General features: G+C 51.3%; 2 protein-coding genes across 5 annotated transcripts in view; both read left to right on the top strand.

Moving 5' to 3' along the window:
• The window catches only part of LOC125997363 (glutathione S-transferase Mu 2-like), a 436713-nt gene that overhangs the window by 174912 nt on the left and 239264 nt on the right, over window positions 1-22537 (top strand). The window lies entirely within an intron of this gene.
• CSF1 (colony stimulating factor 1) lies at window positions 1929-20975 on the top strand. Of its 4 annotated transcripts, none has more exons than XM_049765721.1 (9): window positions 1929-2138; window positions 5305-5427; window positions 6901-6963; window positions 8836-9006; window positions 12125-12272; window positions 13369-14348; window positions 14765-14820; window positions 15129-15185; window positions 18940-20975. In XM_049765721.1, the coding sequence occupies exons 1-8, from the start codon at window positions 2100-2102 to the stop codon at window positions 15172-15174; spliced, it is 1626 nt and encodes a 541-aa protein (XP_049621678.1). In that variant the 5' UTR covers window positions 1929-2099; the 3' UTR covers window positions 15175-15185; window positions 18940-20975. The 4 variants fall into 4 exon arrangements, with proteins under 4 accessions (XP_049621678.1, XP_049621680.1, XP_049621679.1 ...); XM_049765723.1 differs by having other exon boundaries at window positions 8881-9006; XM_049765722.1 differs by lacking the exon at window positions 18940-20975 and adding an exon at window positions 15960-16358.

The raw sequence follows: 22537 nt of genomic DNA on the forward strand, positions 1-22537 counted from the left end.
TGCCTAGACGGATCAAGAAAGGACTGAGCACCAACACCTTAAAGAATTCTCTCAAAGTGTGAAGAAAATAGTGAGAGCAAAGCACTTAGGCCAACCACTGAGGAAGCAGGAGTGATCCGGTGCCCAAGGGATACAGGAGACAGTGAAAAAGTCACAGAAGCTTGCTGGGTGGGTGCAATGTGATTTTGCCCTTGTCTAGGATAGAGTTTACTGGAAGGTCAGTGAGGAAAAAAGCAATTGAACTAGAAGGGCCAATATGGATGAAGAATTTCGTGGTGAACATGACTGGGGCTGGAGCAAGTGACAAGAAACAAGAAAGATGCCATATGACATCATTCCCTAGGGTAGGGGCCACCTCACATGTTCACCATACATGAAGGGAAGAAAAGACATGGCTCATAAAGTTGGCATTATAATGTTCCTCTCATGGGGCCAGAGCAGTGGTGCGGAGTGGTAAGGTGCCTGCATTGCCGGCGCTAGCCTAGGGATGACTGTGGTTTGATCCCCCAGCACCCCATATGGTCCCCCAAGCCAGGAGCAATTTCTGAGCACTTAGCCAGGAGTGATCTCTGAGTGTCACCGGGTATGGCCCCAAACATAAAAATCAAAAAACAATAATGTTCCTCTCTTAGGCTTCATTTTCATTTCATTCTCATTTCATTCTCATTTCGAGACCAAATATAACTAATTAATTGCTCGGGGGAAATGCATTTCCGAAAGCAGGCAGGGATGTGTGTGTGTGTGTGTGTGTGTGTGTGTGTGGGTGCTCCGGTGCTTATCGTCTGGCGGCTCTGGACCTGCAGGAGTGAGCCTGGACCTCAGCCAGCTCACATCACCTGCAGCAGGTCAAGAGCCTGGAGTGTCCCCTGGCATGCAGCAGAGCCTCTCTTGTTCCCTGTCACAGGACACAGAGAGCCTCCCCTCTTGGCCCGGTAGCGTTGCCTGTTGATCCCGTCTTTCAGAAGCAGAGGCAAGAGCTTGGGGGAGCAGACGGGAGAGGGGATAGGGCCCCCCCCCCCCGCCTGCACAGACAGCCACTACTGATAGTGTGTGGCTCTGTTATGCACAGCCCGGGGTACAGCAGTGTTTGCCCTTGCTCTTGAGCCCATTTCCTGCTCAAAATTTGAAAATTTTCTGACCGAGAGGGGAAAGCCCCTGGAGACTGAATATTTGCAGGAGAGAGAGAGAGAGAGAGAGAGAGAGAGAGAGAGAGAGAGAGAGAGAGAGAGAGAGAGAGAGAGAGAGAGAGAGAGAGAGAGAGAGAGAGAGAGAGAGAGACTGAATATTTATTTGCAGGAGAGAGATTGAATATTTGCAGGAGAGAGACTGAATATTTGCAGGAGAGAGAAAGAGAGAGACTGAATATTTGAGAAGGGGAGAGAGAGAGAGAAAGAGAGAGGGGAGAGAGAGGGAGGGAGAGAGAGACTGAATATTTATTTGCAGGAGAGAGATTGAATATTTGCAGGAGAGAGAGAAAGAGAGAGACTGAATATTTGCAGGAGAGAGAGACTGAGGAGAAGGGGAGAGAGAGAAAGAGAGAGAGGGGAGAGAGAGAAGAGAGAGAGAGAAGAGAGAGAAGAGAGAGAGAAGAGAGAGAGAAGAGAGAGAGAGAGCGAGAGCGAGAGAGCGAGCGAGAGAGAGAGAGCAGAGAGCAGAGAGCAAGCACCGGACCTGCCTCGGGAGTGCCAGCAGCAAGGCCGGGGCTTTGTCCATCCACCACCCCGGCGTGCAGATACCGAGCCTGGAACCGGGACTGCAAACTTGGGGGGTGCTAGGGGCCCCCTCGGGGAAGGGCGGCCGGCCGTGGGGGAGGGGCTGGAGCCTTGGGCCTGTGTGCGCGCGTGTGTGCAAGTGTGTGTGTGTGTGTGTGTCTGGCTCGGTTCCAGGGTGATTTCCCATAAACCACATGCCCCAGGAGCTTAAAAGGCTGTGCCGAGGCGCTGGCCAGTTGGAGCCCGGCTGGGGGAAAGTGAAAGTCTGCTTGCCGCTCTCTCCTTGCTGCTCCGGGGATTGTCTTGTGGCCCTGTGCAGCGGCAGGCGAGCCAGCACGGAGCCAGGGCAGCCGACCAGACAAGCCAGGCGGGGACCCAGCTGCCCGTATGACCGCGCGGGGTGCCGCCGGGCGCTGCCCTCCCACGGTAAGCAAAGGGGTCCCCCCTTTCTTTCGCGCCTGGACCAGCGCTGCAACCCCGTGGGGTGCTCTGGAGACTTTCCTGCAGGCTCTGCTGTTGCTTCGGGGGATGCAGACGCTCCTTTGGGGAAGGGAAGGCGGTTCGGCCCATTGCATAGAGGGAAACACTGAGCCAGTTCTAGGCAGGGTCAGTTAGGGGTGCTAGGTCATTAAGGGGTGCTGGGTCGGCCACAGAATCCTTGTCCCCTTCTCTCTAGCTGTCCCTCCGTCTCCAAGGGATCAGCAGAGTAGCCGTGTACTCACTTCTGGGCACCAGACCCAACTAGGGAATGGGCATATCTGGGAAGAGAAAGAATTTAGGGGTTCATAGGGGTCATTCAGCTTCTCCAACCCCAAACTTGTTGCCCAGGAACCTGCTGCTTCAGGCAAGCCTCTACTTGTTCCAGCTCAAAAGAGGGAGCTGCCCAGGATTTGGGTGGCTGGTTTATTTATTTTATTTTGGTGGCAGGGAGGTGAAGGAGGGACAGAGGGAAGGAATAGGCTCCCATGGCGTTGCATGGGGTGAGATCCTAAAATAATCTTTCTCGAGAATGGCTGGTCTGTTCATTTGGGGGTGCTGAATTGGTGGGAGGAGGGTCTGTGCTGCTTGCTTCCCAGTCCTGATGCTTTCCTTGATGGCCTATGGCAGTACGCATACCAGTAGGTGCAGGTGGTACCAGCGCTCAAAGACTAACAATAAAAGTGCCTCATAGATTTCTAACAGAGATTGAGAGGAGAAAGAAAGAGAGAAAGAGAGACAGAGACAGAAAGATAGAGAGACTGATGGAAGGGGAAGTGGTTGGGGGTCAGGTGAGAGGAAAAAGGAAGAGTGGGTCTCCTACAAGAGCCCCGAGAGTGAGTGAGTAAGCCAGGGAGGAAGGAGATGAGCCCGGCTTGAGGGGATAAGAGTGAGGAGACAGACAAGACAGAGAAAGCGCTGGGAGCCAGACCCTGGGTGAAGAGAAAGGAAGAAAGGAGGGTATAGACTAGGCCAGTGCACCCTGAGATTCCATTCAGGGTGTTGGATGATGGTAAACAAGGAGCAGGATGTCGGCAGCTGAGGACGGCTTTTGGCCACCAGGCTGAGCTGTCCCAGCCCTTCTGACCTTGGACAAACACAGATAGAGTCTTGCAGGCTGCCCCAGGCAGGCAGATGTTAGAGGAAGAAAAGAGGAGAGAAGGAATAGCAGAGGCCAGATGAGGGTGTTAACCCCGGGGTGACCTTCTAGTTCTGTCTCTCCTTCCTAAAACCAGGGCTTAAGGGGTCCTCTTCAGAGTCAGCCTCCCATATGGAGTCACCCTATTCTCATCTTAATGCCTGACATCATTCTGAAAGCCCAGCTGGCCTTGGGGATAAGAAGTGACATCTCCTGCCGGCGCTCTTTACACCTGAGCCCAGGGTAGATAGTTGCATGGTCCCACCGGTGCCAGGGGCTCTGATGCAAGGTCCCCAGGAGCCAGGACAGCCATGCCCCCTCCTGGAGCTCCCTTCTTAACCCCCCAAGGGGCTCTGAAGCTCCCTGCACGCCCAGCATCTTCCCACTTCCAAATTCTGCCTCCCTGAATCCTGGGCTGGTGGCAGTGAGCCACCTTGTCTTTTCCCACGAGCCTCCCCCTCCCTGTTGCCATCAGCTTCTCCCCATTCCCCAAGGGCCTCTCTGGGGGCCCCTGAAGCTGCCTCTCCTCCCTGGCAAGAGCTGGCAAGCATTGGGCTTTCAGTTCTATGGAAATTAGCATTTTGTGGGCTGCTTCTTTGCTTCCCTGTGTTTTTCCAAAGTGCCATATTTGTCTCATCATCTGGATTTTTGAGCCAGAGCCCAGAAAGGTGCCAGCTTGCACTCCACCCTGGGAGCATTTCCCTGAGTCTTGGGGTATCTGCTGCCAGGAAGCAAACTTGGATGTGGAACAAATTCTAAGGGTTACTGGAGAAGGGGAGATGTAGGACTGGTCAGGGGTGCCAGAGGACCTCGTGCTGCAGAGAAAGGGAAGCAAGAGTGGGCAGGCAGGCTGTAAGATATTAGTTCTGACACTGCGAGGAGAGGAAGGGTTGCAGGATGATCAGTGAAGAGGATGCTGAAAGAGGGGAGAGAATTCAGCAAGCTTCCTTGCAGGGCTAAGAGCTGGCTGGTCAGCTGGATGCAGTCTGATGGGGCTCCAATAGCAAGAACTATCCAAAGATGGCACAGAACTGGCACTATTGCCTACAATTAATCCATTGGGCTCCTTTTGATACTACCCAGGGCATTAAAAAGTTGTTGGTATGAGATAGGTTCCCAGCAAAACTGAGTTTGGCCCCTGGTTTTTCCAGTGACAGAGCCAGACCTGTATGGAATCAGGTGGGAGGAAGGGCTGGATCCAAGTGAATGTTGGATTGAAGTCTGAATTGAAATCTGAAGGCATAAAAAAAAAAAAAAAAAACAACAAGAAGCGGGGGCACCTCTTCTGCTACCTGGCTCACGTATAAGGTTGCTGGCACAGGATACTCGGTAGATCCTTTGAGTTTCCTACATTCCTGGAATGTAAATGGATAGATATGTCATACATGTGTTCAGTAGGAATCCATGCATAGCCAGGCTTCATCCAGGTTAATCTGGGGGGGGACTCCTTGGAGAAAATGACATTGGAGTTAGAATGGAAGGAGAGAGAGGTTATGCTGTTGGGGGTTAGGAAATTCTGGAATGGAAGGAAGCAGAGCGATAGATAAGGTACTTACTCACCTTGGCTAACCCAGGTTCAATGCCTGTCATCCCATGTGGTCCCCTGATCAGGGGATCAGGAGTGATCCCAAAACAAACAAACAAAACCAGAAATCCTGAGAAGGGGCCAGAGAAATAGGATAGCAGGTAAGGGACTTTCCTTGAATGCACTCAATCCAGTACTTGAGCCAAGAGCCCAGAGTAAGCCCTGAACAACACTGGTGTGACCTACCCACCCCCAGGAAAAAGGAAAGAAATCTTGAGAAAGTTGGATTGAGTGGACCTTTCATCCCAGAGGATATAGATCTATATTTATATCTTTATGTATCATTCTAGGTTTATAGGATATATATCATTCTAGGTAGGAGGTGGTAATTGTTGCAGCACCCAGGTGGGGGACATGAGGGCTTGGAACAAATGATGCCCTCTCCACTGTAGACATGGCTGGGCTCCTGGCTGCTGCTGGCTGGTCTCCTGGTGAGCAGGAGTGTCGCCAAGGAGGTGCCAAAGACCTGTAGCGACATGATTGGGAACGGACACCTGCAGGAACTGCAGAAGCTGGTGAGTACAGTTTGTAGGGGACACAGAAACAGAAGCCCATTAAAGGGGAGGGAAGGCAGGGAAATAGGACTGTGTAAGATGGCCTGGGGACCCCCCTCCCAACTCTCTGATGTCCTTTGGAGCTCAGGGGTGCCCCACCCCCATTGCCATTCCTGAAGCCTCTCAAAGAGTCCCCAGCAGGCCCAAAGAGTGGGTTTCCAGCTGGTTGCCTGGGTTAATGATTGCCTGGACACAATGTCGGACCGAGGACTCTACAAAGGCTGGTGAGGCCGGCTCTCCCTCAGAGGGGCACTTCCTCTGGGGTGCCAGCCCAGCAAGCCTACTGGGTCCAGATATTGCCTTCGGCTCCTAGACCTCAGATGTGCTGCCAGCCTGGCCCCAGGCTCCCACCAGACTGGGAGGGAAAGCTCCTGCCTGATTCCCAGAACTGCCCTGAATTCCCTGGCTCTGGTTGGACACTGGGGCAGGAGTTCCAAGGCCCTAAAAGAGCTGGTATCTATTTAGCAAGGAGTCCTCAGCAATTCTGTTTGTTTTGGTTTTGTTTTGGGGCCACACCTGGCGGTGCTTGGGTTACTCCTGGCTCTGTGCTCAGAAATCGCTCCTGGCTAGGCTCAGGGATGCCGGGATCAAACTCAGATTTGTCTTGGGTCAGCAGTGTGCAAGGCAAATGCCCTACTGCTGTGCTACCCCTCTGGCCCCCTATCTTTAGCAATTCTGAATGTGGTTCTGCCAGGTTATTGTCATGTCTTGCTTAGAAGAGAATGACTCCTCCCTCTAGCCATCTAGAAAAGAGTGGGAGCCAGTGGGAGAGGTGTACAGACACAGGCCAACTTTAGGGGCCTGAGCTTGGGACCTGCAAGGCAGTGTCTCTTATTATTATTATCCTCACTTCTCCAACCTTCCACTACTGGTACATGTAATTCTCACAGCAACGCAAGCTGAACCAAAAGCCACAGCATTTTCTGAGCTCAGAACCACCAAACTATTGCCCTGAGGCCAGTGTGGGGTATGGGAATCTAGCTAGCCCCAACCCCTAGAGATTCTGACAACCGAAAAGTATCTGGCCTCTCTTTAAATTCCTACCACAACAGGAAGTTCACTGCCTCCTATGGGAGATCGTGTCTTTGCTCTTTGCTCAGTTCTTCCTTGTTAACAAACTGGTTTCTGTACGAGTTATGGAGTCAGAGGTCACAGGTAGTCTGTAGTTCTCCCCTCAATTATATGGAAAGCACACTCCTTCCCTTTGCCTTGGTATGTCCTTTCCAAGTGTCACTGGGGTGAGGGGTGGGGTAGATGAGATTGAGCCTAGGTCTACCAGAAATTCTAGTCCCCATTCTTTGGGAGGATTGATGGAGCCATAGGCAGCAGTGCCTTCATGGGACCCTGCTCTCTCTCTTACTCATTCTCTCTCTCTCTCTCTCTCTCTCTCTCTCTCTCTCTCTCTCTCTCTCTCTCTCTCTCTCTCTCTTACAGATTGATAGTCAGATGGAGACCTCGTGCCAAATTGCCTTTGAGTTCGTAGACCAAGAGCAGTTGGTGAGTTTCTGCTCCTTTCAAGGCCCCTGTGCCAGCTTCCAGCGGTGGGAGGTATGGGTCAAATGAGGAGCATAAAAACTGGAGAAATCTCAGAGCTGGGCCAAAGTTGTGAGGGACCCTGGGTGCACAAAACTGAGATGCCAAGCTCCAGGGCTTGACAGGGCCAAGGCCCCCATGGCTCCTTTCTCCATGTTAAGATGTGCCAGGCAGGCCTTTTCCACTTCCACTGGACAGGACCAGTTATGTTGTTTATTGTCTTTATTGCTAGGAAGTGGTAGATGCCTGGTTGGAAATCAGGAAGGCTGGCTTAGCTGCTAAGTTTGGAGGCAGGATGCCATCTCTGCCAAACAGTTCAGTACTAGCCCTTTCCTTCTTCCCCCTGCCCGTTCAGCCTCCTAGCTGAAGGCTCTGTCTCTCAGCAACCCCTCTGGGATCTGGCCATACCAGTGGTTCCATCATTTTATAGAATCTCCTAACTGACCTCCCAGCTCCCTCAACCCATAACTAGGGGGCATTTCCTCAACTCCAAACTACTCCCTCCATGTTCCTTCTTTTTCTTTGTGGGGGGGGGGTGTGGTCAGACCTGGCAGCGCTTGGGTGTTACTCCTGACTCTAAGCTTAGAAATCGCTCCTGGGCCCGGAGAGATAGCACAGCAGCATTTGCCTTGCAAGCAGCTGATCCAAGACCAAAGATGGTTGGTTTGAATCCCGGTCCCCCGTGCCTGCCAGGAGCTATTTCTGAGCCAGGAGTATCCCCTGAGCACTGCCGGGTGTGGCTCAAAAACCAAAAAAAAAAAAAGAAAAAAGAAAAGAAATCGCTCCTGGCAGGCTCGGGGGATCATATGGGATTCCGGGTTTTGAACCACCATCCTTCTGCATGCAAGGCAAATGCCCTACCTCCATGCTTTCTCTCCAGCCCCCCTCCATGTTCCTTCTTAACCTGTCCAGAGACTCTTACCTAAGGTGAGGTTGGTTAACTTGACCTTTAAAAGTTCCATTCTCCACTGCACAGCCCTGTCTAGCATCTGTTCCTTCACACACAAGCTCTTCCTGGTACCTATAATAAATACCTTCCCAGTGGCCTATTCCCTGTACTATCTCTCCGGCCCTATAATGCACTCATACTTGCCAAGCATTCATCATGAATCTGCACCAGTCACACCAAGTGCTAGAAATATAGAGCTAAATCAAGGTCAATACAGCCGCCATGTCTTTTGAGACAGAACACTACTGTATGTTTTCCTCTAAACCTTGAGGTGGCCTTCAGTTCCCTTACAAACTCAAGGATGAGGAGTCATGAACTAAAATATTTTTTGTGAAAACAAGTCTGAAGACAAGCCAGAGTGGGCACATCACTTGCCTTGATTGTAGTTAACCAGGTTCGATACCCAGCAACCTATATGGTCTCTCAAGCATAGCCAGGAGTGATCCCTGAGCACAAGGCCAGGTGTAAGCTCTGAGCACTGCAAGGTGTGACCCCCAAACAAAACTTAACAAAAAAACAATTCTAAAATGAGAGAGAAAGGAAGACTCTCAGGAACTTCCCCCCTGGACCCCCAGGGTGATTAACAAATTGACACTGTGTGCTGTAATTTGTATAATTAGACCATACTCAAGTGTAAGCCACTGGTAGCACACACTGGTTTCAAGGAATTAAAGTCTTACTAGAAATCCAGATTCCCCTGATCTTGCTGTCCCCCAGATCACGAGTGTGAAAGATCAGCTGAGGGCTGCATCCTTGGGAACATGGTCTCTCTCTTTCAGGGTCAGGGTATGGAAAATAGAAACTCTGTCTGCATTGGGGCACGACTAGCCCAAGTCTGGGCTCCCAGCTGCATCCCTAGACCATAAACTCAAGGTTATATCTTGTAGAAAGATCCTGTGTGCTACCTGAAGAAGGCATTTTTCCTGGTGCAGGACATTCTGGAGGATACCATGCGCTTCAAAGACAACACCCCCAATGCCAAAGTTATTGTGCAGCTCCAGGAACTCTCTTTGAATCTCAATAACTGTTTCACCAAGGACTCTGAGGAACATAACAAGGTAGGAGGTGGCTGAAAAGGGGTTCTGGGGTTAGTGGAACATAGCATAGCCATCAGAGCTCATTCATTGCCTCATGTCCTGTAGCTGTGCCCATCATTCACCCATTCATTCATTTCTTTATTTCCCCATATTCTGCCCAAAAGGCACAGTGCTAGGCCTTGGTGATGTCTTTCTTTTTTTTTTTTTTTTTTTTTTGGTTTTTGCGCCACACCCGGTAACGCTCAGGGGTTACTCCTGGCTATGCGCTCAGAAGTCGCTCCTGGCTTGGGGGACCATATGGGACGCCGGGGATCGAACCGCGGTCCGTCCAAGGCTAGCGCAGGCAAGGCAGGCACCTTACCTCTTGCGCCACCGCCCGGCCCCTTGGTGATGTCTTTCTCAGCAAGAACTCCTTGGTTTCCAAAATCAAGTAACACTGGAGACTGTTAAACAAACAAAAAAAAGACCCAAAGTATGATCAACCACAAGGGCTACTCATTCCTTCAGCAAATAGTAAATGAGTGACTGTAACAAAAACAGACAAAACCTCCCAGAGCCACAGAACTTACATTGTGGGTGGTGAGACAGTTTTAAAGAAAACCAAAGAGGTGGTGTGTAGGGTTACAGTCACTCTACCACAGAAGAGTAAGCAAAGGGTATGACAAAGAAGCAGGCCAGAATGATAATACAAGCAGGTTGGGTGCTTATCTTGCACATGACTGACCTCCCTTTTGTCCCCTGACCCCTCTCAGGGGTGATGCCTGAGTGCAGAGCCAGGAATAAGCCCTGAGCACCACTGGGTGTGGCCCAAACTAGTCAAACAAACAAGAAAAGGACATTCAAGATTTCCAGAGGTTTAAACATGCTGAAATGAGAAGAGATGAGTGGATTGAGCAGGTTTGGGGATTTTCAGGCTGTCCAACAACAGGTGATGTTGTGAAATGGATAGGGGGCAGAGAGCTTAGCCATGACAAATGTTGGAGGTATAAGTTATTGGGATGTGGCCCATAATGCCTGGGGAGCTCAGGAGGAGAGCAGCAGGCCCCAGAACCTCATCGTTGGCAGATGGAGGGGGCAGTGAGAATGGAATGAGCCATAACTTTATCACATATTGTGGAGAAGCCATGAGATAAGTGCTAAAAAGTGACTGTTGGGTTTGGCTGTTGGTGGCTGGTGCCAGATCAAAGGGAACAACAGGGGAGCCCCTGGGGACCCAGCTGGGCAGGGACCTAGCTTCATAAGAGAGAGAAAAGAGAGAGAGAGAGAGAGAGAGAGAGAGAGAGAGAGAGAGAGAAGGAGGGAGGGAGGGAGGGAGGGAGGGAGAGAGAATTGGGTGAGGTGAGAAAATAATTTTATATTGACATACAAAATGCTAAAATGCATTTTAGTAAGAGGCACTGCCTCTGAAATGGACTGGGCTTGCAGTTCATAAGAACCCCTTGGGGATATTGTTTAAAATGTAGTGTCCTAGAATGCAGGTCTAAGTCATGGGACTGCTGTGGGAATCAACCTTTCCACAAGGCCACTACCCAATTATGCCACCTCCCCCCCCCAAATAAGGTGTTGATCAGCGGCTGGAGCTATATACAACTGGTAAGGCCTTTAACTCACTCAACCCAGGTTGGATCCCAACACCCTGTATGGTCCTCTGGGTCCTGCCAGGGTGATACCTGGGTACCAGCTCCTTCATTCACATGAATAAAGGGAAGAAGCACTGAAGCTCAGGGAGGCCCACTGTACGGTCCTCTGAAGGGAAGGGAGGTACCCAAAATCCTAAGAAGAGTAGGCACACAGGTGGGCATTCGCCCCTCCTGTCTGGAGGCACCTGTGTAAGTCATGAGGTGAGATATTATGGAGATAGAAATTTATGCCAAACGATGAGAGAGACCTAGCTTGCCTCTTTCTTACAACAGTTTTGCCAGGGGAGAGGCTGGCAGAACTTGCTATTTTGACTTTAGCCCAAACTGGAGAGGTCATTTGGCCAGCAGTGTCAAGCTGGTGAGCAATGGCATTGAGCCCAGGTCTTCACATTTTGACACTCATTCCTTTGTTCTCTGGTAAATAGCCGTGTCAGGCTCCCTGGGCACAGGCAGGCCCAGAGATGCAGCAAGTTCTCCCACCAGTCAAATCTACTCTTGTTCCTGGGCAGCTGATGTAAGGACAAAAGGGAACTCAGAAGTCACTTGCAAACAAGCCAATGGACATGGCGGGGCTAGTCCATGGTGATAGGTGAGCCCTGAGCCCTGTAGGTTAGCATGTAGAGGTCAGCTACAGAAGGGGAACAAGACACTGAGACATAGCTGCTCACAGGTAGACAGAAGACCAAGAGGGTATGAAGCTGCTCAGAGCACCAGCAGGTGACAACTCTTGGGTTCTAGAAACAGAAGCAAAATGAGGGCAGTTTTAGCCTCCCTTCTAGGACATCCTGAGGTCCAAGAAGGTCCCCATAGTCCCCCATTTCTCCACACCAGAGGCAGGATAATATTTTAAAACCCAGAGCCACTGGCCACCACCCACGTCCCAATAACCCCGCAGCTGTTTTCTTTCTGCCTCATGCATAAAGTTGAATGATTTGACATGGCCATGGCCCCACAATACCTGACCTCTGACCAATTCCTCAGTGATGTCTCCCTTCAGCCTTTTTATACCAGCTGACTAGCAAAGCACCAAGGAGATGGACAGGCAACTGGAATTGACTGTCATAGCTGCCAGCCTCCTTTCAGCATTTCAGGCTCTTTCCTGCCTCAAGTTCTTAGCACGGCCCCGTCCCACTGCCGGCACACCTCATCCTTGTTTAGTTTCTGGATTGTGCTTGAGATCATTGATGATTTCACAGGACTTACCATGCTGTGTCAATGTATTGAGGGCCAGTACCTAGTTGGATTCAGTTTTCATCTCAAGATGAGGCCTCCGTAGCACAAATCCCCTGAGAATGATGTTGGCTTTGGCCAGGAGTACGTTAAATCAGTGACAATGCTCACAGCCTCAGAACTGATTCTGCTGTGAATGCTAGCTGAGAGGAGTATGAGGAAAGGTAAAGAAGAGAGATGTGAGGAACATCAAGGGACTTCTGTGAACAAACTGAAGGCTCGAGGCCAAAGCTCATGCTCACTAGATTTGTGGGGTGCTTGTCTTTCAGCTCTGTGTCCGAACTTTCTCTGAGACGCCCCTCCAGTTGCTAGAGAAGATCAAGAATGTCTTTAATGAGACAAAGCATGTCCTTAAAAATGACTGGAATATTTTCAGCAAGAATTGCAATGAGAGTTTTTCTAAATGCTCCAAGCCAGGTAAGCGCCCAAGGAGGGGATTTGCGGAGGGATCGAGGGGGTGGTGGAGTCTCAGGGTTGAGAAGTGGGTCAGGAGTGATGCCTTGGAGGCAGTCGGGCTGCTACCTGTGCTCATGTGTGTGCAGATGTGCTTCCATGTACATATGTGACTTTGTGGACAACCCCCAGGGGTTCCCAAACACATATCTCTCCTAATATATGTGTGCATGTGTCTGCACGTCAGGAAGGGGGGGCTGAGGCTGTGGAAAGGCCCTCTGAAAGAGCCTGTAGGCATGGTGGCTTTTCCCACCAACTCTATAAGCTGGCTGGACTGTGGGGGGCTCCGTGCAGAGAGCCAAGGCTCTATCTGGAAGTCAGGGCCCTTACTCTACAAGGCCTGCTGCACATCAACCAGGAGATTCTGACTCCAGAAGTCCCCAAGATGCCTTGAGTGGCCCCTCAAGGGTCAAGGCTGGATTTGAAGCCTGAGCATCGTTCAAACCTCCCTGGGTCGGCTCAGCTATACACACTGTGTCCTGCATGTCCTCGTCTCTGCATCCTGTGCCCTCTCCCACACAACCTCGTTGCTCAGAGCAGGGACAATGGCCAAATCCAGTTTAATTGTTTTGATCCCAAGGCCTCAAGTCTTGGCCAGACCCAGTCCCAGTGTCCTGTGGCCGGTGGCTATGTGTCTGGTGGGGCCTTAGATTCCATTGCCTTCCATGGGCGTGGTATCTGGGGGCAGCAGAGAAGCCATCTTTGTGCTTGCCGGGGTCCTCAGTTCCTCTCCTGGCCTGGCTACCTGCTCACCTCTGCTTGAGTAGTTGAACCCCGGGTGGCTATGCTCTTGGATCACCTTCCTTGCTGCCTGTGAACCTAACCCCCTCTTTACTTTCTGCTCTTGAGACTGTGTTTGTCCCTTCCCTGTCTGAGGCTGGCCCCTTGAGCCTTCCTTCTGTAGACCTCTGCTTGGTCCCCAGGCTGAGTTAGGTGCCGAGGGGCCCCCAAGACCTACATCCCGCTCTCGAGTCTCTCTGGAAAACTGTGCTGGAGGCTGGTGACTCTATCTCCACCTGCCCTCTCTCTTTCTCTCTCCCTCTCTCTGTGGTTCTTTCAGATGTGGTGACCAAGCCTGATTGCAACTGCCTGTACCCCAAAGCCACCCCTAGCAGTGACCCAGCCTCTGCCCTCCCTCAGCAGTCCCTCGCCCCCAACAAGACCCCTCTGGCCAGCTTGAGCGGGGCTGATGCTCAAGGGATGGAGGACGGCTCCCTCTTGCCCAGTGAGCAGCCCTTTCACACAACAGATCCGGGGAGTGCGAAGCAGCGACTCCCTAGGAGCACCTGTCAGAGCTTTGAGACGCTGGAGCCCCTGGCCGTCGAGGGTGGCCCCACTGGAAGTTCACCTCAGCCTGACCCTGGGATAGAAGATATTCTCCAATCAGTAATGGATGCTAACTGGGCACTGGAAGAGGCCTCTGGAGAGATGAGTGAGGGACCGGAGTCTCAAGGAACAGAGCTCTCCCCCAGTCCAGGGGTAGGTGGTGTCCAGGCAGAGACAGCCGACATTGACTTTAACTCTGCAACATCTCCACTTCCTGGATCTTCTGAGGGCCAGCATCTGGAAGATGTCCCCAGGACACACCTGTCCAGTGTGGGATCTGTGAGACCCACAAGTCAGTCCCTGAAGCACACACCCCAGAAGACAGACAACGCTCCCACACTGCTCAGAGACCGCCTGGATCCCATTGAGACCCCGACCCTCCTCCCACCAGGCCTTGGCAGTCCTTCCACTCTTTCTGCCCAGCCACACCTTCCCAGAAGCCCCGAGCTTCCCCTAGGGGTGCTGGAAGGAAAGAGGAGCACCAGGGATCGGAGGAGCCCCACAGAGCTGGAAGGAGCACGAGCAGGTGCAGGCAGTGCCTGGCCCCCAGCATGGTTTAACTCGGTTCCTTTGACTGACACAGGCCATGGCAGGCAGTCTTCAGAACTCCCTGATCCCAAGCTCCTTGGCTTTGTCTTCCACTTTCTGGTACCCAGTGTCATCCTGGTCCTGCTGGCTGTTGGCGGACTTCTGTTCTACAGGCAGAAGCGGCGGGTAAGGAGGACTGGGGAAACCGAGGCGAGGGGGCCCAGGGAAGGATGTGTCCTGGATTAGAGGTGCTGCTGGGAGGTGGACAGGTGCTACAGGGCTCTGAGGCAAGTGACTGAGTATGGAGGATGCAAGTAGGAGAGCAGGGTTGTGGGTGTGTTGGGTTTTGGGGTAACAGAGAGGGTTTCTTCAAGCACTAAAGGATACAGGAGTAGAAGGGAGTGGGAGACAAAAATGTTCTGGATCTGAGAGCTGAAAGAGAAGCTGATTGTTTGAGGGGGCCAGGAGGAGGAGATGATGATGTGCAAGTGTAATGCTGAGGGCCATGGGATGGCCAGTGAGAGGCCAGGAAGGGGACCAGGAGGGGGGCTGATCACTCTTCCTAGGTAGGCTCCTCAGCCAACATCTCTTCTCTCTCCCAGAATCACTGTCAACAACCTCAGACAGTGGAGTCTCCCGTGGAGCAACCTGAAGGCAGGTGAGAGTGGGGAAAATCTAGTGGTCACTGGGGACTGGGGGTTGCTGAAATCATGATGTTTCTCTACCCTGCTCCCCACTTGCTCTGAGAAAAGGGAGCTAAGAACTCCGCGAGGGCAAAGGGAGGAAAGGCTTTAGGGAATAGCCAGGAATCCCCCCCCCCCCCCGCCTTGCTTTATCCCAAAAATTAGAAAGGTGTAGGTCTTCTAAATCTGAAGTCAGGGCACCTATGGGGTGCAACTGACAGAGGTGCCCTCCCATTCCTGACCCTGCAAAAGTCTTAGGTCAGCCCTGTTGTTTTGCCCACAGCCCCCTGACGCAGGACACAGACAGACAAGTGGAAGCGCCAGTGTAGGGGAAAGTCAGGTAAGCTGCTGACTCCACCTCGCCCTTTCCCTTCAGATCAGTGCCCCTCCCCATTCACCACAACCTGCACCTCCAAGTCCCCTGGGGTCCACACCCTTCACTCCCTCTCCCTTCTCCCCCTCCCTTTCTGTCCTGCCAATATTCTCCTTTCTGCCTCCCCTCCAAGCTTCCCATTCCCCTCACCAGCTCCAAGACTGGCTTCTGCTGCCTTAGGTTCAGGTCATTATTTGTGCATCAGCCTATGGTTCTTTCTGCCACCTTCTGTCCCATAACCAAAATCCAACTTTTCCTGAGGAAATTCAGCAGTCCTGCCTACATCCGTGGTCACCTCAATATTCTCCATCTGGCTTCCCCACTTCTCTTCTTCTGCTAGCAGGTTCTCTCCATGCCAAAGTCTTGCCAGCTATCCTTCTGCTTTTACCCTACCTGCCTGGCCCTTCTCCCCAGCTAGGACCCTGTTTGCCTTTCTTGATCTCGAAAAAGGTTTTAGGACTCATTGACCTAGATTCCCTCCCACAGGGGCTCCCCTCTCCTCACACCTGACAGGCAACCCACTGCCCCTCACTTGCTGATGATGCTCACTGACAGCCCTGTAAGGAATTCTCCTTCATGTCATTCTCACTGGCCCCCACATCCACTCACCCAGGACTTTCCTCTAGGACAAGAGAAATTAAAAGAAATTAAGTCAGTTCTTTGAGCCCCACCCCCTGTAAGATTGCTCCAAATGAAGTGTGGCAAGTCCCTCAAACATTGCTTATATGATATGGTTTTCAGACCCCTCACCTTCCTGGTCGCTCTCCTTTGGACACACTCGTTTGTCAATGTCCCTCTGAAAATGTGGCGCCCAGCCCTGGACACAGTACTCCAGATGTTGTCTGACCAGCTCAGAGTACAGTGAGACTGTCTGTCACCCTTCTTATTTGGACAGGATGCTTCTATTTGTACCGTATTAGCCCTTTGGTTATATGTTGTTGTTGATTTTAACAACTGCATCATATTGTTATTCTATGTGGAGCGTGTGGTCTGTTAATACCCCTAGTTCCATTTTGCAGAAAACTCTGTCAAACCAGAGGTATCTCTTGAACCCCTGGACAACTTAATATTTTTAATGTGAGTTTTAATGCAAGTGCAGAAGTTTATAAAAGCCACCTTGGTTGTCTCTGTAGATCCTGCCCTACCCCCATTCCCAGCCAGCCTGTTGAAATGTTTTTTTCTCTTGAATGTGTTCTGCAAGTGGGTTAGTGCCTCTCATAGTCCTCACCCCAGTATGGATAAAAAAAAAATGTGCCCCTGCTGGACCAGAGAGATAGCACAGGGGGGTAAGGTATTCACCTTGCAATCCCTTGGATCCCCAGCTGCCCATATGGTCCCCTGAAAACAGAGCCAGGGTAAACCTTGAGCTCTACTTGGTATGTCCAAAAGCTTTTTTAAAATAATCCCTTCAATGCTGGGTCTGATTCCGGGTGAGCATGCCACCCTCTTACCTAGCCATATCTTCCTCTTAGATCCCAGCCCCACAAGAACTGTCCAGAGGTTTCTACAGCCCCTACTTGCTCCTCTAATTCACATTTTTTGCACCTTTATATTTTGTTAATAGTGTATTGGTTTTGCACTTTTCTTTATTGGATGTGGTTTTTATACATTTAAAAACGATTTTATGCACATATGTACATTCTAAAACCCAAGAAGGCTGTAAGCCCCATGGAGGGCAGGGACTGTATCTTCTTTCTTTTTTTTTTTTTCTTTCAATTTCTCTTTATCTCTTGGGCTCTAATATAGAGAGGGCTCCTCTATACTTGCCAAAAACTCAATAAATGTTCACTAACTGACTTCAGGGATGACTGACTGGCCTTGGTTGGCTATTTTTGAAAGGACTAGCCTCTGGTTGACGAGTTGATCAGATGACTGACTGACTCAAACTGACTAATGACCAACTCACTGGTAGCCACCTGGTTGGTGCCTTTTAAGCAAGGAGTTGACTGGCTAGGTTAGCCTGTCAGATTGGCTGGCCCAGTAGCTGGGTTGATCTATGCAATTCACAGTCACAGCCCTGCTGTACCTGTGGGAAGGGAAGATAGGAACCATGGCTCTGGCTCTCAGCCTGTCCCCATGCTTTATAGGGGAAGGGGGGGAGCTGTGAACCAGTCATGCCAAGCACAGAGCATCCCCTGGGGCCTGCCATGTACAAACTAACAGATCTGAGCCACACCCAGAGATGGGAGAGCTGGCAGGTTCTCAGAGCCAGAGATCCTATTTAAAAGAAAGCAAGAAACTACCTATCTGAACCACCAAAGGCTGGGCCCTCGAGGTGAGACTGATTAGGAAATGACCCAAATCCATTGCCACTGGTTTGCAGAAACCAGACTGATATCCTCTGGCTCAGTGCTGCTCACCCCCTCTGACTGGTCACCAGCCTCCTCCGTTTGGTCTTGGTCCTCTGCCCTCAGCCCTTCTAACTCCGTCTCCTTTTCCTTTTCCTCCTTATTCTCACACCTGCCCCAGCCTTCATCATTCCCCCTCCATCTCATTCAGTCACCTCTACTCCCACCTCATGGCCCTATCTCCATTTTGCATCCTCAGGGATGTAATATTGAACCACCATGCCTGTTAGTGGAGTATCACTAGTAAGGGCCCCGGGAACCCTAAAAACAAACAAAAAGATTTCACTGAGAGAAGGCTGAGAAGGCAAGGTCTGCCCCCTTTCACTATGGGAAGTACCACTGCTCTGACCAGAATAGAGCATGATCGAAGGACTCATAGAGAATTCCAGACACAAGCTTCTCCACTCCCAAGCACAGCTGTGGGGAGCTTGCCTGTTTGGTCTTTCTTGTCCTCTCCCCTCAAAGAGCCTGTGACTGGCTTTACTCAGCAGGGCTCATAGCCAGTTTCTAGCTTTCTCTGAGTCCCCCTCTGGAGCATGGGAATGGGCCAACTGCCAGAGGCTATGGTCCCATCTTCCCTCCTCACCCATCATGGGTCATGCCAGTAGGACCCATGGACAGTTGGAAGGGAAACGCCACCAGGGTCCAAAGTCAGGCCCTTGGAAAGAGGCCAGGGGATTTCTGTGCTGGGAACAAAGCGTTCCGAGGATGCAGGATTGGGAGGAGGAGGAGGAGAAGGAGGAAGAGAGGAGGAGGAGGGCAAGGGGAAGGAGAAACCATGGATGACAAGGGAGACAAGTCCTTGGCCTCCATAAAGGGGGGTGGAGGGAGCTGGTTTATTTTGAAATTCACATGCCAAATGCCTGGGTAGATATCTGTTCTGTTGTTCCAGAATTTTCTCTGGATTTCTCCCCAGTGACCTGCATTCTTGTCCCCAATGTCCAGATGTCCCTAATGCCTTATATGTTGGCCTCTATGAGGGAGGTGGTCTAGGAGGGAAGGAAAACTGCCTTCTCTGTGTCTGTACTTGCAGCATTTTGCAGGGTCTGCCACTCTCTGGCAAGTAAACATCTGACCTGAGGCAAGACCCTCCATCCCTCCCCACACAAGGGCCTGCTTCTCCTCCACCAGGCACTTGTCCCTCCTACCCCAAGACCACCGGCTCCCAAGAGGAGGCCCGAGGTGAGGCCAGACTGACCTGTGGCTTGGACTACTGCCAGAGAAAGCTGCCTGGTTCCCTGTGGTGTCTGGGGTATCTGACAGGGCCAGGAGAGTTCGGCCTGCAGCACCCACAGCCCACAGGAACGCGCCATCTCCTCAGCCCTCTCTCTGCTCCCCCATGCCTGACCAGCCTTTCTTTCTTTCCCTTGCAGCTGGGCACACAGGACCGTCTCTCCACAGGAGATATTATGGGGTTGTCCATCCCCTGCCCAGCCATTCTCCAGGGAATGTGGCCCACCCACCATGGGAGCTCCTGCCTGCCCAAACTGGACCAGAGCAGCTTGGTGGGGTGTGGCTGCCCTCAGCTCTAACTGTGGACACCAGGGGCCAAGGAGCCCTCCATGCTGCTGATTATTCTCAATTTGGGGGCTCCAAACCAGCGCTGCCAATGACCCTGTGCCTCTCCAGAGCTCCTGCCTCCTCCTGTCTCCTGCCCAGCTCACCAGGGCCAGGGACCCAGAGGCCCCCAGATCCCAAGATGTGTGGGAGAGCAGGGTGGGTGCTCAGGTGTCCCAAGGCCCTGCGGAGTGCTGAGAGAGTTCAAGAGCAACAAGCAGGGACTTGTCTCCAGCTTGAAGCCTAAGCTCCACAGGGCGGGTCGGCATTGGCTGCATTTCCGGGCAAGGCCTCAGCCATGGACGGGCGGGAAGAGAAGGCCCCAGGGCCTGCTGATCTGACTGATACCAAGAGGGACCCGCACCCTCTGCTCTACTCAGTGCCCTCTGTGAGGGGCCAGGTGGGCAAGAGAGGCCAGCTCTGCTCTCAGGACCTGCCTGGTGGGGGCTTATGATGATGCCAAGGGGACACTCAAACTCTGTGCCCCTGCCCCTCCCAGCCCTGTACCTGCCAGGCTTCCCGGAGGCCACTGCACTGTGAATACTGAACCTGTCTTGCTGAGCAGCGCTGCACATCCCACATGCCCCCCAGCCTGCTTCCCAGCCCTCTCTGAGCCGGCCTCAACTGTCACCTGTTGACTGAAGGAGCTCCTAGCCCTGCCTTTGCCCTAGAAATCCCAGCACAGATGAGATGGGCAGGCAAGGAAAATGGGTCACCGCCAGAGCGGGTCTTTTGGCTGTGTGTTTGCCCAAGTTTCTGTATCTTGCACTTTGACATTCCCAAGAAGGGAGTGATGAGGGCACGTTGGGGTGGGGTGGGGTGGGGGGTGGACAGAGGAAGATGTAGGGGGAGCTCTGGCTAAAACATAGGTTGTGCCCCTGAGGTCGAGGGAGAGACGTGTGCAGCCCTGCCTGCCCTGCCTCGGATCCCAACCCTGTGACCCACTTCTGGCTCAACCATAGCTGGAAGGTGATCTCTTATTGGGAGCCCAGGGGCTGGGTGCACCCCACTTCATCTGCAAAGCACTCCATTTTATCTTGTCATTCTTGTCTTGCCTCAATCCTACCTGGCAGCAATGCCATCAGCTGTCATCTCAGCCCCACTGTTCCACTCTCAGGCTGAACAAGCATAGAAAGGGCCCAGGAAGGGTCTTCATCTACGTCCCAGCTGACCAAGTTTCTCTGCTTCTGGCCAGCCTGTGGCCTACATTGAGATTTCAGGGCTGTGGGTCATGGGGTGGTCTCATGCCCTTGGTCCCTTATACTGCTGTTTTCCCTCCTCTCCTGCTGCCTGAGGCCTTCCCCAGAGAAACCTCGCCCACCCTGGCCCTGGACCCGTACCCTTCCCTTGCCTCTCTTGAAAGCGAGGGTCCCACTGATCCCCACTGCCCCAGCTCTGCTAATGACAACTAAGGGAAATGGCAGCGGAGAATGTTCCCTGTGGAAACCTTCTAAGTCACAGACTCTGTTTTGGATGCAGAAAAAGATATATTTAGAAATGGAAGGAAAGAACAAAACAGGAGAAAGGGAGGGAAGACATGCTTCCCTCTCCCCCACTCCTGAGACATAATAGGATTTTAAAAGTTAAGAAAGCAACTCCACCACATTGCAGAAGCTTTCCGTGGCATTCAATGATCTGGGAGCAAGCAGGGAGATGCCCCCAGATACCTGAGCAGGAATCCCCCCTTTTTATGCCTCTGAGAAAGTTGAGAAGAAGTATTATCTCACACACTGTGAGAGTTTTGTTTTTATACTTGGAAATGATGAATTATTTTATATAAAGTCATTTAAATATCTATTTAAAAATAGGAAGCTGCTTATATATTTAATAATAAAAGAAGTGCACAAGCTGCCATGGGTGAGTCATGGGCCAAGTTACTTTTGGGGTGTGGGTGGCAGAAATGGGGGTGGCAGGCAGCAACTTCTGGGTAAGTCCCAATTCAGCAAGTTTTTTCCAAAACACACACGGGAAAGCAGGGCTGTCTCCAAGTTTCAGGCTTGATTCTCAAAGCCTCCTTCTGTATTATTGCTGTTCCAAACATGCTCGTTGACTTATCTGGTAGTAGGAAGGCAAACAGAAAGAGCCAAACCTCAGGTCTGGCTACTAGCCCTGCTCAACATAGCATGCCCAACCTAGGAAAATGGCTGGTTGGGCTCTGTCCAGGGGTCCTGGCCTGTCCTACCTTAAACACTGACCTCTGCTGTCTAGGACTACCTTGGCCATTAACCCCTTGCTCATGGCTCTGAGATGTTGAGTGCCATATTGGATCTGAGAGAGAGCTTAGCGCCAGAGAGATCCTGCCAACTGTGAGGGACCTTAGGGCCAGGCCTGCCTACTTGGAGTAAAGAGATCAAGGATTCAGCCTTTTGGGCCAGGGGGTTGTTGAAAAGGGCCAGTGATTAGAGGCCCAATAGAGTGCAAAATAAACCCAACTCCAGGCAAATTATTGGTAAAGGGAGGAGGGGCTTAGCTATTCCTGAAAGTATGATGGACCAAGTTTGGGGTTACTTATTGGGAACTCTGACTCACCTAGGCTGCTTCCCAAAAAGTGAATGAACAACAACAACTAAGCCCCACCCCAGAGCCATGAAATCAGCATCTAGCTTTAGACGCTTCTTAAGACATTTCCGCCAATTTAAATGTGGCCCTTTAGTGAGACGTATGTAAGACTGCACGGTCTGATATAATGACAATTTAAATTTACCTTAGTTCAAATGGAATCAAAGTAAACATTCATCCTCAGTTGCACCAGTGACATTTTAAAGGCTACCATATGAGATGGTAAAGAAATAGAGCATTTAGGACTGGAGTGATAAACTGGTTGGAGCACATGCTTTGCTAGTAGGAAAACCTGGATTCAATATCTAGCATTTGCATGGTCCCCAGAACACTATGGGTAGAAAACACTAAGCACAGAACTGGGATTAGCCTCTGAGCACTGTTGGGTATGACCCAGAAGAGAGAGGAATGAAAGGAAGAAGGATCAAAGAAGGAAGGAAGATAATCTTTGTAGTCTCTTAGGCAATCAGTGCCTCCCAATAAGGGGCTGAAGTTACAGGCCAGGATAGACACAAAACAAACTTGCCTAGGAGCAAATTTAACGTGTATCTAGGTTTTTCATTCCTATACCTTTAAGCTTCATTACTATCTTGTCATTACCCTCACACTAGTTCTTTTCTTTCTGTCAAAAGCTCCTCAGGAGGAAATTGTTTTCTGAAGAAACATATTTTATCTTTTAAACCCCAACTTAAAAGTTGCCTCTTCCAAGAAAACTTCCTAATCTGTTTCCAGCTTCCTTCCTTCCTTTCCTGAACTTCCATATAGTAGGTTGATTTATCTCTCTGGCCCACCATGCTATGAACCATGCTATCTCCCTCCTGCATGACAAGTACATAAGAGTCTGCACACAGGAGG

The sequence above is a fragment of the Suncus etruscus genome, chromosome 19 (genome assembly GCF_024139225.1).
Source record: "Suncus etruscus isolate mSunEtr1 chromosome 19, mSunEtr1.pri.cur, whole genome shotgun sequence".
Classification (NCBI taxonomy): Eukaryota; Metazoa; Chordata; class Mammalia; order Eulipotyphla; family Soricidae; genus Suncus; species Suncus etruscus.

Coding starts and splice junctions, on each gene's coding strand:
- CSF1 (XM_049765721.1), top strand. CDS start 2,100: ATGACCGCGCGGGGTGCCGCCGGGCGCTGCCCTCCCACG. Junction 6,964..8,835: donor TCGTAGACCAAGAGCAGTTG/GTGAGTTTCTGC, acceptor TATATCTTGTAG/AAAGATCCTGTGTGCTACCT. Junction 14,821..15,128: donor GTGGAGCAACCTGAAGGCAG/GTGAGAGTGGGG, acceptor TTTTGCCCACAG/CCCCCTGACGCAGGACACAG.